The 15,043-nt window shown below is 35.5% G+C and overlaps 1 protein-coding gene across 7 annotated transcripts in view; it reads left to right on the forward strand.

Annotated features, from left to right (window-relative positions):
- The window catches only part of MYO16 (myosin XVI), a 717,568-nt gene extending 702,738 nt beyond the window's left edge, over positions 1-14,830 (forward strand). For all 7 annotated transcript variants that reach the window (XM_077158660.1, XM_077158661.1, XM_077158656.1 and 4 more), the window contains one exon: positions 13,458-14,830. In XM_077158660.1, the coding sequence (XP_077014775.1) occupies positions 13,458-13,685 (228 nt within the window). In that variant the 3' untranslated portion in view covers positions 13,686-14,830. The remainder of the gene's footprint in view (positions 1-13,457) is intronic.
- Positions 14,831-15,043: the final 213 nt, after the last annotated feature.

Raw genomic sequence — 15,043 nt, forward strand, 5'->3', positions numbered from 1 at the left:
AGTTGAAGCTATTCATATTCAATTTAAAAAACTAAATAAATGATGTGGGTTACTCAAGCTTCTATGTAATGATTGGAAACTTAAATAAAGGCAAAGAGGGTTAGGAAAATGTTAATCCACACTCCTTCCCCCCCAAAAAGGTTCATTGTTCAATTTAGTAAAATTGAATCCATGTCATCGTGAACTAAAATGATAACTGCGTATAGCATCCTGAATTTAGTTTTAAAAATTTCAGTTAAATAAAATTAGTTTATATGAGCAGCATTTTATTTCAATCCCACTATATGATTTTCAGCTAAAATAAGATTTTGTAACATATTAGAGGCATACGTATTAGTGCTCAGTTTTAAAATCCTAAAATTATTATAGTTTGGGAATATTTTTCAAAAATAATTAGTATTGTATATCATTTTTAATTGTTGGTATACAGAAATATATGTTAACTTTGTGATACTTTGAGAAAATTAAAGCAATGGCCAATTTAACAGAATGAAAGCAACTTTAAAATATTACTGGATGTTTAAATGAAGAGAAGTAGAAATTACTATTAGTTTTAAGAGTTAATTCTAGAGAAGGGGACATTTTGAGTTATAAATCACAGAAAGAGACTAAATGTAGATGTTCTCTATGGCTATATTACATTATGTCTTTGCTTTGGTAACTTTGATCTGCTCAGAGTATAAGAAAAGTATATATGCTTGCCTTTTCTGCAAGTGGAAAATAAATACACATATAGTTCTATTAATGCTCAAGATACCAAAAAAATTAGAAAAGGGGCCAGATTTCCTGAGTTAGTAAGTACAGTGCTTTGTACACTAAAGTGCCCTGACAATTTTGAAAACAAAATTCAAGCTAGTAGAAGACAAAGTTTCCCATTGTACTGAAACATAATCAGCTAACATTGCTGAAGAAATTTATTTTATGACCTTAGGAGACTTGGCTTATCTCCGATTTCTGATTCCATTATTGTTTAAAAGTGTCGCTTTGTATTTTTTACACTGCCAGAAAATATAGGTATAAAACAGGTGAACTGTGAAACTGAAAAGAAGTGTTATGAAGTCAATGATATAAAAAGCCTAACTTTTGAAGGCCAAGTGGATTTTAATTAATTTTTATACACTTGCAGGTGGTTTTTATTATCTATTTTCAGAAAGAATTTTTGACTGAAAAGGTTTGCTCTCATTATATTTTGCCTACTTTAGCCAAAACTTGTCTCATGTTCCTTCTTAATCCATCCTGACATCTTTTACTTTTTGTCTATTATATCTAGTATTTGCACCTGCATGGTTTGTCATAACTATATCTTAAAGGCACTGAAACTGACCCAGGGTCACAGTTGCAGACCCTGTGCTTGCCAAATCCATTTCTACTTTTTGTGAGGCACATAGCTAGACACATTTCCCAGCATCTCTTGCAGTTCTGAATAGGCATGTGACTGAGGTCTAACCAATTGTGAAAGGGAGCCACATTCAAGCTTAGCCCATACAAATGTGCTTTCCCTGATCTTCTCAGCTCTTTCATACCCAAAAGCTGAGTAGGGAATATTCCAAGACCCCAGAAGAGGCAAAGTGCATTCATGACAACACGGAAGGCTATTCCGTAATCAGACACACTAATGTTGGCTCTAATGTGAGCCAGAAATATACCTCTGTTGAGCCAACCCACTGGTATTTGGAATTTTTCTATTATAACATTTCAGGTAGCCCTAACTACCATTTATTTTGTATAATGTCTTCCATCTTGCTGCCAAGAATTAATATTTATAGTACCTAATTAACTAAATCTAGCCTCTATTATTTAGCAGTCTATAGTCACTGACATAGTAAAATGATGCCTGTTCATATACTCTGACGATAGAATTATTGAAATATTGTCAATCTTTTAAATATAAAGTAATGATCAATAATGCTCCCACCATTAGCATAAAAAAACTATTCAAAAATTTATAACCTCTAACAACTGGTCTCTCAGAAATTCATCAAGATCAGTGGACTTAATTTCCCTCAGGGATGAAGTTAATCCCCTACAATAAGCAGGACAACCAGAGAAATGTTTTGATAATTTCAAGATCTTTTGGACCCATTTAGTGGTTATAAAGAAATACCTGTGTTATCCACAGTTCTCAAATGGTTGGTTCTAATCAGTAACTAAATTTCACGGGGAGAATAAAGGTTGATGGCAGAGAAGACACTCACTTCCCCTCTGCTATAAATTCCATGGTCCAGGGAGCTGTTAACTATGCTCCTTTCTTAATTGCAGCTGATGTTTTTAAATATATTTGGATTATGTTAATAACTCCATCAACATCCAATAGTTTCATACAACGGTTTTTCTTATTCTAATTTAGTTATATTTAATATTGTAATCCTCAGATTGTGGTTGTTTCTGGGGTGGGGGGGAAATTGATGGGTTAATACATTAACAGGTAAATTGTGTCCTACAAAACAATGCAAATTGACCCTGGGTAATTTGACAGGTGAGGAAAAGTAGTCTTCCACCTGGGTCCCCTGTCCGCTGAAAGCTCTGGAATACTTTGCTACCATGATCTGGAGCCTTGCTTACCCCACTTTCATGCCTGTGCCCATCTCCTTCCTTAACTGTGGCTCTATTGCTATTTCAAAACGAACTCTAAAATACTATATCACATCTCATGATGCTCATCTTTTCAATCTAGAAAAACATCCCACATTTAAATACGAGTTTCTTGGCTATATTGCCTTGAAATGAGTCGTCTCTCTTCTGTGTTCCAACAACAGTAATGATTTGCATAAATTATTAGTCAATTAGCGCTGAGCTGCCCTGTCTTGTCTAAGCATCTTAATTCATTCAACTTTGTATGCATTTATGTCTTACAGCTCAATTTGGATGGAAGCCTCTTGAAAGACCAGGTCATATTTTGTGCATCTTTATCCCATCACAGTGTCTTCCATTTCATAATTGTTTAAAGCAATTCGTTAATTGACTAATAGACAAGGAAAATCTCTTGGAAGGCAATGTAATTAGTACATAGGTTAGTCCACTAAAGTCATGTACTTGAATTTGCATTCTGAACCTACTACTCAGTAGGCAAATAACTTTGGGTTTTTAAAACATATTTCTTCAGTTATTAAATGAGATTAATAATACATTATTTATTTCAAGTGGTTGTATCAATTAGAATATAAATAATATGTGAAAATGTTTTAAAACTACAAAAAAAATTGTGAAGATGAAATTAAAGATGGACCTGGAAATACTCAGAGAATTTCTTCAGGCAGAGAATTTCTATATTGAGCATACGAATTGGGACTATTATAGGAAAAAGAAATAGAATTGCAGGGTATGCTCTGGGTACCTTTTGTTGGACTGAAATATAAAGTCTATGTGAGAATAGATGATGATGACGCTGAAATAATCGGTTGTGGCACGAAAATATAGGGCTTTTTATAACATGTTAAGGCATATGGACCTGATTCTTTAGACTGGGAGAAAGGGATGGCATTGAAGTTTTGTTTTTTTTTTTAACATGGGGAAGCACCGGGAACCAAACCTGGGTCTCTGGTATGGCAGGTGAGAACTCTGTCACTGAGCCACCGTGGCCCGCACTTTGGACAAGCAAATGACATGAGCAGATTTAATCTTCAGAGAGATAATATCTAGTTGGTTAATTACCCACCATCACACTAACTGATATTTTCATTAGGCCTCTTATATCATCACAAGAAAAAGAGAATTGTAATATTCTTACACTCTGTTTCTAGTATAACATGTCTGTTTTCCCATATATTTCCTGGATTTGATTCCTATTACTATAATAGTAATTATAATCTAAATAGCTGCCATCAATTTTTACTACAATCTACTAGTTACTTATACTGCTATGTTTGTAAGTGCATTGAGGTAAAAGAACAGAGCTCATAAAAAGAATCCATATCCTATATGTCACAAAATAATTATATTGTATGATTTGCAATACACTCATAAATTTCTATTTTATTACTTTAATATTAAGAAGCATACACATTCACTCAGAGTCCATTATAACTCAGGGGTATGAACTTGAGAAGTTAAAATCAGCTGCAAAATGGAAATAGACATTCCTGTTTTAATTATGTTGACTGTATTCCACTATAATGTAACTTATTATAAAAGTAAAGGATAGTTGTTGATTTTTTAGAAAATCACAGTGTACAGAAAAAGGTAAAAAAAAAAAATTAAAATCCTCTTTCTTCCCTCCTTCAGGGCCTGTTGTGCAGATGGAACTTCTGGCTTGGCTTTTAAAGAAAAATTTTCCCTTATTTCACCCTTAGGCGACAAGGGAAAAAAAAATCCCAAGAGTGAATTTATTTAGATTGCTGTATAAATGACTATTACAGAAATTAAGAGGGATCAACTCTTTTGTGCCTAAACCTCACAAAAGCTGTTTTTTGCTTTCAGATAATATTCTTGATTTTAAGAAGTATGGAAATGTACAAACCCTTTAATCAAAGACTTTTTGAGTCACATTTTGTTTTATGCCATACCTTTAGACTCTATTTAGGCAGACTTCGGTGTTATAAACTGTTTTTTCAAATTTCATTTTCTTATGTTTTTTTCTCTATCTCATTAGCACCAAGTGGTAATGGGATTTACATTTGAAACACTAATATTTGACTATTCAACCTGCCAAGACACTCTTCTTTTAATTTCCATAAATGTCAGTAAATGCCTTTTTTCACCTTTGGGTGAATGGTCATTAAAAAATCAATTCTGTGACAAATGAACATCAACATGATTTTACATATGAATTATTTAACAAAGGCTATTTTTATCTCTCTCCTAGGGAAAGACTTATGGTAAAAATCAGCAACAATGTACTGATTTATGTTTATTGATATCATTCGTTGAAATCCAAGACAACTTATATTGCATTTTTGAAATGGGTCACTTCAGAGGGCTCTATTAAGGCTACAGTAGGACACTATTGAAAATTAGTAAATAAAAACATAAGTAATAACTTTCATGTTGTGTTTCCCTCTTCGTTATGAGAGATAGTGGTTTTTAACCCCTGAAAATAAGCGAACTAATTATGTGTCCCACTTCAGAAACAGAACTTCTGCACACTCCATCTTTACAATTCTGTACAAATGATCCTCCTATCTCGTTGATGTCTCTCGACTAACACAAGATATTTGCAGTCTGGGTGAGGAAATGAGAATTAGGTTCATATCTTGAGCTTCTAAATATCAAATCAGCAAGATTTTTCCCAGGAACAGAACAAAACAAATTTATTTAACCCCCCACACTGAGTTATGGAGACAATAATCATACTGGCCTAAGGCCTAAAGTTGCACTGTCATTTTCTAAGGATTGCTGTTTCTGTGACAGGGATTCTCTGTAAAAACCTGCTGAGAGGAAGGGACTTTGTTCAAAGATAAGTATCCCATCCCACAGGGAAATAGGTTTGCGCCATGATCGTTTATAAATCTGTCCACTCATGCCGAGTAGCTTGAAATCTGGGATTCAGAGTCATACATATTTATTGAATGTACGTGGCTTAGTTTTTTCATTATGTAATTCTGTCTTAAAAGCAGAAAGTGAATATGGAGCAATAGGTGCAATCCAGGCCATGTCTTAGGTTAACAATCAACTGAGAGGAGGTTGCATATTAAAAATGCTGACTGAGCCTTAAGTGCAACCCAGCCAGTGCGCCTGGTGGTGGCAACATCCTTAATACTGCTTTGCACACATCTGTCGGTTCCTTCAAGGGGTCAGAATGTCCCATCTCCCTGTAAACCGTGACTTGCTGCCTTCTCGTCCTGAATTGTGAGTGCCCTCCAAAGCTCTGGAGCTTTCACGCCTCTTTTGAATATCAAATTTAAAAATAAAAATCACAAAATAATTTTCAAGAAAAAACCTTTGGTAGAATACTGCTGCTTTTTTCCCATGCTGTCCAAAAATAGTAATTTGGGGCAGCGTATAAGCTTGTTTGATCACTGTAAACCCAAAGCACCGCATTCTTTAGCCTTTCTTAAGTATGTGGTTACTTAGGAAGAGAGCCCACCCCTCACTTGCAGGGACCCCACCCACTAGTCGTTCACCCCATCTGTGCATGTCTGGGTTCAGAGTAAGTAATGAGTCTAGGACCTCGCACTCTTAAAGTAATTTCAGAGTAACAGAGCATTTTTAGTAAGTTCCCAGGGCTTTATAGTGTTTGAAAGGTCCGTATGTGTAAATGTGGGATGTGTAATAAGTTTCAAGTACAAGGTTTTGTTCAGGGTTAGACTGGTACCATTGAAGCAACTCTCTTCCACTCCCTTTTCTGGACTAGGTGGAAGTCCGTTGTCCTCTTGCCACTAACTTTACCTGCCCCGCCCCCAAAAAACCATGAAACCACTACTTTAATACGTTGTGATAACATTTCTCTCATCACTCAAGCATGAACCCAGGCATTTATATACTTACTCCTTTTAAATTCTAAGTAAGTTCACTGGGTTTGTTACTTTGGATATAGATTGAAGAACTCATTTTGGATTCTTGATGAGTCAGGCAGTAGCTAATTCTTCCCGTATGAAATAAAACCGTTTTTCTCTGACTTGCATAATCTACATAACACTTTTCATTTGAAAAATATTCTCCTTAACCCTTAACTTTTCTTAAATTATTTTATTAAAAAAATCATTAATTTTTTAATCATTTTACATCTCATTATAACTGTTCAACCAAAGCAAATTTAAAAATTCAACACAGAACACAAACAAAACCAAAAAATAAAAATTAACAGCATTCCTGTTAGGTATAATTTTGTTTGGCTGAAATGAAATCAGTGTTCCAAACATGAAATATGGTACTGACTACTTTAGCACAAGTTCTGTTGACTTTGGTGCATTCCTATCATCTTGGGCAGTTTAACCAAAAACTCCACCACTTTTTTTTTTTTTGACAGTTAGGCAATTTTTGAACCTCTCTACTCTAATGTGTTTTCCCTTTTCTGAGGACAATGCTTTATTTGCAGAGTAAATCCCTCTACCCTTTTCTCATTAACCTGCAGCAATTTCTTTAATACTTTTGTGTCAACCTGAGAGGAAGGTGCATATTAAAAATGCTGACGCAGCATTTTTAAATAAATAAATATTTGTAAATAAAACACAAAGGCAGAAAATAAAAACTGAGCACTAGCATGGAAGTTAACTATCCAGATGATCCCAAACACAATTCCATTTCTTTTTTAAAAAAATATTATGAAAAAAAGCAAAATTTTAGTGTATGAAAGAACTTGAGATCTCCTGAAAAAAATACATTTGAAGAAACCAATTTCAGAAAGTTATTTAAACAGCTCACTAAAATCTGTTTTTACCCCTTTTATCTTACCCCAAGGACTCAAAAAACCTCTAGTCTTTTCATCATTTTTTCCTGTATAACTTTCTTTACTTTTAAATCACACCTAAATCAGATAAATAATAAATCCCATATGCTAATAGCATTTTGAGAGTTTGTTTTTAATAATAAAAGAAGAAAATATGCTATATATATACAAAGCCACAATTATTTAGTCATTAGCACAATCAGCAAAATTAAAGAACTGTATCAAATCATAGAGTTAATAATAACAAAATAATAGTCCACAAAGATCTTAAGTGGGCAGTGCAGGCGTGGCTCAGTGGTAGAATTCTCGCCTAAAATGTCAAAGACCCGGGTTCGATTCCCGGAGCTGCACAAGCCAAACAAACAAACAAAAGATCTTAAGTGACTTGTATGTATTATTTCATATGATCATCACCAAATCTTTATGAGGTAAATTATTACTGTAATCCTACTTTCTAGATGAGAGAGCTGATAATGTATAAGTCACTTACTTAATGTTATACAATAATGTTAAGTGGAAAATTTAGGATTCTAATCCAGGCAGTCTGGCTGCAGAGTTCGGGCTCTTCAACTACACTGTTTGTGTTGTCATGTCATGTCATGTCAGCTTGGCCAGGTTATGGTATATAGTTGTTTGATCAAGCAAACACTGGCCTGAGCATTACTATGGGGATATTTTAGAGAAGGATTTAAATTATTAGTAAGTTAAATACCTCTATGACTGAATACATCTACAGTCAACAAAGGAGATTGCCCCTCTCAATGAGGGGCGTCCCCTCACCCAATCAGTCGGAGGTTTTAAAGGGAGAAATCAAGATTTCAGTAGTCAGAGAAAGAGAAAAGGAAGGATTCCTATCTCTACTTCAGCTGGCCAACTTCTTCTAGGGATTTCATGGTCACCTTCTTTGGAGTTCTCAATTTGTAGGGCTTCTCTGGAGAAACCTTTGTCAAGTTCTCATCTTGCAGCCTGCCCTCCAGAATTCAGACTGGCCAATCCCCATGGTCATGTGAGCCAATTCCTATAATAAATCTCTTGATAAATGTGTATGTTTTCAAGGATATATATATCAAGAATATGTATAATTCTCTCGAGAACCTTGACTAATACACTACTTCTCCTGAAAATCAGCATCAATTTCTTCAAGTGGTTTGCATTTTCCTGTTAAAGAATGAAGTCAAATAACATATGTGTTATTGGCATTTATCTACATTTCTAATCTCAAGCCCTGTGGAAATCCCTTTCCTACCTATTCTCTCCTCTCTTTTTCAACTGGTGGCTATCTCTTTTCTCAAAAAAAGAAATCAAATAAAAAGCTAATTTCTTTCTGAATCCTCTCCAGAGCCTCTTCCATAATATCCACTTTTGCAGGTAAATGAACTACTCCCTTTTTTCCTTTCCTGGGTCTCTCAAGCCATCTACAACACTAAGATACTTATGTGTTTTGCTTCTCTAAGATGTCCTTGAAGTAGGCATTTGCCATATTCATCTAACCCAGAACACCTAACACAGAGGCTGGACAACACAGACACCTAAATGTTTGTAGGATATGCAACATTTTTTTCCCATTTATAACATTTGTCTCTGAAAGATAATGTTGTGTAGAAAAACTATTATATAAAATATCCAGAAAATAAAGTAAATAGTTGACTAGTTATCTGGACATGAGGTGAAGACTTATCTTTTAGACCCATGAAAAACCAGCTTAATGTTTAAAGGGACCAATATGGCTTCCTTCTTCTTACAAACAAATCACCGTAAATTATACTTGGTGTGAAGCCAACTAATGCCAAGTTCACATCAGTAGCAGTATCCCTAATCCTGAGTCATTTCTCCTCTTTCTGCAAAGAAGTGGTTCTTTTTCAATATCAAAACTAATTTTTTGTTAAAAAATTATTGTTGCCTTGATCTCTTTGTAGTGACAGTATTTGATTTATTTTGAACATCCAAATAATGGTAAAAGAAGCTGGGAGTTTTGTTATTATTTAGCAAAGGATATGAAATTTAAATGGTGAAGCACTGATTTATATGTTTTTTAGTGCTGAATAATATTTTAAATACTTTTTATTGTTTATTTATTATTTTACCATTTACATAATATTCATAGTGCAGTTATTTGTTTGCTATTGTAAAATATTAAAGTTCTTTCACTCTCTACGACAGATATGATTCTTGTGCTTCACAGATCTAAATAAAGTAAATTTAAAATCATTATTCAGGGCGTACAAGTTCATATCTTCTGATCTTACATCTATTTATTATCCTGCAGACCATATATTTAAAATACTCTCTGAACTCCACTATGTTGAGCTGTCTCCTGCAGAATTTTAACTTGCATTTAAAACATATTATGTGAAATCTCTGAGTATTTTTTAGAATGGAGATCAATAGTGTTAATATTTTAGCATCTCATTTATGCCATTCTGACAACTATCCTTATATACCTGACAGATTTTACTTAATACCTATCACAATAGAAAATAAGGGACTCCTCAGTGAAAGGGTTTATTGTAAGCATTACTTAATTATTGCAAACACCAGTCAAATTTGGGCTTATTAAGGAACCATACAAAGCTCTTACTGGTGATTCAAGGATGGCATTCTTCTGTACTCACTACATTATTTAGGACATCAATATCCTCATTAAGAAAGTGCTTTCTAATGGTTTAAGTGTGTAAGTTTCACCTTTTATAATGTACTTGCGAATTCAGATATTTTTGGTAAACATTGAGAGCAAAACTTTGAGAGGGCAAAGATGCATTCCTTTTTCAAAAAGAGCAGCAGTGACTCAGGAGATTTGTAATATTTTATGTCAAAATCCCTCCTTACAAGCCTGGCGCAGCTCAGCAGCCGCTGAAAGTCACTCTCAGCAGATTGGCACTGCTTCTGTGGAGTGACTCAATCTTTAAGTCTGTTCCTGTTTTATCAGGGGATCATAGTGTGTGTTTTTGCTCATTATGAAAAACTGCTGAAAACAGTTTAGGATTTAATAGAAATACAGAATGCATGTATTTTCTGCTTGGTATGATCAAGTTTTATGGTCTATCAAGCACACTAAAATCAAGATAAATGCAGCGTATGTTCATAAGCTGATTGAAGAATAACACCAAGTAATAGGTGGAAATTTGGGTTTTGTATTTGCTTCTTTTTATACATTATTCTTTTTTGTTAGGAATTCACCCGTAATTTATGTCCTTTATTCCTATGTTTCTTGCTTTCTTTTAGAGTTTATTCTTTTAGAGAGTTTGTTCTTTTAGAGAGTTTATTCTTTTAGAGCTTATTCTTTTCTTTTAATAGTTGTTCTTTCATTTGTTTCTACATTAACTTGTCAATTATGCCTACTTTCAATATGCTTTTAGTAGTTACACTAGAGAATAAAATCAACATCCTTGATTTCTTGCATCCTAACATGTCTTCGTTTTACCACTTTCTTAGGACCTCTAAACTCCATTGGACCTCTCCAAATTTGTGGGTTATTGTTGGTATACACTTTTTTTTTTTTACATATAAAGTCTACAAGACATTCCAAGCAAATATATTATATTCACCCATGTGTTTACTATTTCTAGTGTTCTTAACTCCCTCCTAAATAAATGTTCATGTTTCCATCTGGACTCATATTCTTTCTGCCTGAAAAACTTTATTTAGCCTTTATATTAGTGCAAGACTTCTTATGATAAATACCTTTATTTTTGTTTATCTAAAAATTTCTTTATTTCACTTTCATTTTTGAGGGGCGTTTTCATTGAGTTTTAGGTTGACTTTTTTTTTTTTTTCACTGCTTTAAAAATGTCATTTGTTGTTTACTGGCTCCCAATATTTCTGTTAAGAAGCCAGCCATTACTCTCATTTGATAGTAATGTGTCTTTTTTCTCTGATTTTTACAAATTTTTATTTGTCTTTCAGAATTTGTATTATGATCTATCTGGTGTGTTTGTTTGTTTGTTTGTGTTCTTATACTTTTTATGGTTTGCTGAGCTTCTTAATATATGTACTGATGTCTTTGACCAGTTCTGGAAACTTAACTGTTTTAAATTGCTTTGCTGCATTATTTATCTTCCAGAAAAGGAATTCAGGAATTTCTTTTGTGTTTATGCCCAATATACCATTAAACATGGCCGTGAGTTTTAAGTTCAACTATTGTATTTTCAGTTCATTTATTTTCTCCTTAGGTATTCCAATATTCTGATGAAATTTCCTAACCTTTCTTCTATTTTGTCTTTTTCCTCTCTTCTCCTAAACATGTAGACGTGGGTGTTTTTAAGTCTTTATAAGCTAACTCCAGTATTTGGATCACAAGTGCTTCTGTTTTATCTTTTGTCTATTGGTGTATCTTTTTGTGTCTTCGCATACAAAGTAATTTCTGATTGCATGCTAAACGTTGTGTATAGACAGACTGTAGATACAAGAGATGATGTTTTCTTCTACCTAAGAAGGTTCTTATGTCGTCTAATAGGAAGCTATGGCAAGGGGCTGACCATCTCAGTCTAATAGTGAGGAATTGAGCTAGCTGGGTTGCCACTGGGTTGTAGTTATAGTAAGACCAATCTACCTCTAGTTCTTACTTTTTCCTTAGGCTTGACCTTCCTGGGCCTTTGATTGGGAATCTGTCAACTCTGAAGGCTAACTCAGACCTCTAAAAGGCTGATTCAGCACTGAAACACTGCAGCAGATCAGCTCTGCATTTCAGGGCTCGAAGCCTCACTCTCCAGCCTCACGCAGAGCACCTGGATGCAGTGTTAGAAAACAGAAGCCATGGAAGTCAAATCCATATCCTGGGTGTATAACTACATTTCTTCTGCTGATTATTATTAGTAGTATGCCCATCTTCTTGATTCCATACCTTAAAATCCTCTTCTAGGGTAAGAATATGCTCCAGTGTCATGGCTAAGGTGTTTGTTGTAGAATTGGACCTGGAACATTAACCACCCTTGCTGTGTTCGAGTGACTGTTCTTTACATAAAAGCCATAAGCACTTATGTGTTTGTTTTATTTCCTTTTGTTTTAATGGAGGGGGTTCTGATGGGAATGGAAGTGACACTGGAACACAGCAGTAGGTGCTTTGGAGATAGGATTAACCTTTCATTTCCTTGTTGTTCTCACCAGTATTTCCTTTCTTATTTCCAGAATCTAGTATTTTTAAATCAGCATGTTAACTTTAGGATTGGTGGGGAAAAAATGGTTTCTGCAATGTTCAGTAATCAGAAATTGCTGGCTGCTGGCAGAAGGGGTACACATAGTAAGGTAACCTACTTGTTCCATTGTTCCCTAGCTGACAGCAATGGGCAAGCACAGTCTTCTGGGGTCTCCTCTGAGGTATCCTAATGAAGTAAGAAGACATAGGCAATACAATTCTATATTCTGAAGCTCTCCTGCTAAGCTCTCTCAAGTTCTAATTTTGTGGACTCAAGGTCTGAGAGAGAGAGTACACTGGGACTAGTTTACCCCACGGCTTTGCTTTGCTACCATAAAGTAGAACTTGTGGCTAGATACCCTAACTAGGTTGGAGATGATTCTCAAGCCCAGCTCTCCTACCCTGCTGAGCTAGCTTTCTGTCTTAGCAGTTGTCACTGGTAATACCTAACACTTGGAAGCAGTTTCTTTACTGGTGTGTTCTCATATTGCAAGAACTATGAAAGGTCCCTCTTGAGTTAGTATCCATCCTCAGATTGATGGATTGCATTCAGGAGTGTGGGCATGTTATCCTAAAAGAGCTTGAATTGCATTTATGTGGATACAATGAGAAGCGGTTCCTAGAATGGGGTGAAGTTTAAGCAATCCAGAAATGTCTCCTATGGGCAGAATTACAACGTGAAAAATTAAGTGAAGAGAAAGTACAAGATGTCATATAATACAATGTACTGTTAATAGGGGGCAAAGGGCAAACAAGCCTTTCATTCTTTTTTGTGTAAACTTGAGGCATATCGCATGTTAACCAGTGTACCCACCTCTTAAATATTTTGTTACATCGATCATCTTAATTCAGCAATTAACAACTGATATTGTTTGATGCAATTTCCAGAGGCGGTGATTTCCACCCCAGCCCAGCCCCTTTACTCCAGGCACTGCTGTCACGGTTCATGCTCATTCACAGTGTATTTAGTACTACTCTTTTTTCTTCTCTTTCCTCCAACAGGTAATCCATCAGCTGAGGCTTTCAGAGAATGAAAGTGTGGCCCTACAGGAACTCCTGGACTGGAGGCGAAAGCTCTGTGAGGAAAGAGAAGATTGGCAGCAAATCCTGCACCACACTGAGCCCAGGGTCCCGCCCCCACCTCCTTGTAAAAAGCCAACTCTTCTGAAGAAGCCGGAAGGGGCCTCCTGCAATAGGCTGCCTTCTGAGCTCTGGGACACCACTATTTGATGGGGCCTGAACTGCGGACTCAAAGTAAAACTGTGCGTTTCTAGGTTGCACCAACAGAAGGCTGCCTTCTGATACTTGCTGGATTCTCTCTCCGTACATTTACACAAAAAAGCACAGATACTGAAGTTAAATATACAAGAGTCCCTGTGTGTGTGTGTGCGTGTGTATATGTGTGTGTGTGTGTGTGTTCTTATCCATTGTGTGGTGATACAAACTCTGACTTTTTCAGCCTCCGTGTTTGTGGGGCCTTGCTACTCACAGGCTGCAAGAGAAAATGCCTGCAAAAGTGTTGTGAGGTGAGAGAGGGAAATAGAATGGTGACGGAAAGGAGCGATTCCTGTGCAAACTGTACAGTTGTTTTTATATAATTCAACAACGTGTTGATTGGACCTCCAATGGTTTTATTATAATACACTATACAGTACATATATTTTTTTCTTTGTAGATGTTGTGTTTTATTGGACTTGCAAACCTGATCATTATTTACATGTTTCTTACTGTATTTTATAACTTGATGCAATTGGCGGTGCTCCCGTTCTTCAAAATACAAATTTTTAAAAATCATTTGTAGAATTTTTTCTTCGACACACTTTTTATTTTTACCTAAAGTACATAAGTATTTGACAGTATGTTGTTGTTTTAGCTTCGCCAGTGTCAACCCTTGCAGAAGTGTAGATTATGTCCAGTGCTTTATATCTCATTCCTTGATTACGAGGCAGTTCTTTCCTATCTCCTGTATTTCTGGATGAGTGGATGGTGAACTCTTTAATTAAATTTCATCTCCAGACTTCAGCATAGGATACAGGAAATTAGGAAGCACTCAGTTAGACACGTTTGGCTTCAAATGCATAGCTGGCTTTGTAAAGCAGTCATAGTCATTCAAAGGTATAAAGAGTACAAATAAATAGGCTGAGATTTACTGGTTTGAGCAATAATAGTTGCATCACAAGATGATTGTCCTTCCAGAGCTACACTGCATGATACACTTGCTGTAAATCCTCAACCCTCCTGTAATGCAATGGCCTTGTCTTATTGATGTGCTTTGGTTGGCTGCCAGGAAGTTCCAAGTAGTGGGATCCACAGCATCATGTCTTACTATGGGGAACTTTTTATTCATACCAACCCTTGAACAGTTTCTGTGCCAATAAAAGGGTACAACTGCTTTCTTCTTCTTCTGTTGTTTTATTTATTTGTTGTTGTTGCTGTCTTCCATGAAAACTGCTTTCTGATCAAATAAATAGGGGGCAGTGAAGCAATCTAGAACAGCTTCCCTTAATATGATATTCCCAGCACTCTGCACGCATCAGCAGACTCTAGTGGAAAATGAGCAGCCTTCCTGGTACCATCTGACAGTTACA

Source organism: Tamandua tetradactyla, chromosome 4, assembly GCF_023851605.1.
Source record: "Tamandua tetradactyla isolate mTamTet1 chromosome 4, mTamTet1.pri, whole genome shotgun sequence".
Classification (NCBI taxonomy): domain Eukaryota; kingdom Metazoa; phylum Chordata; class Mammalia; order Pilosa; family Myrmecophagidae; genus Tamandua; species Tamandua tetradactyla.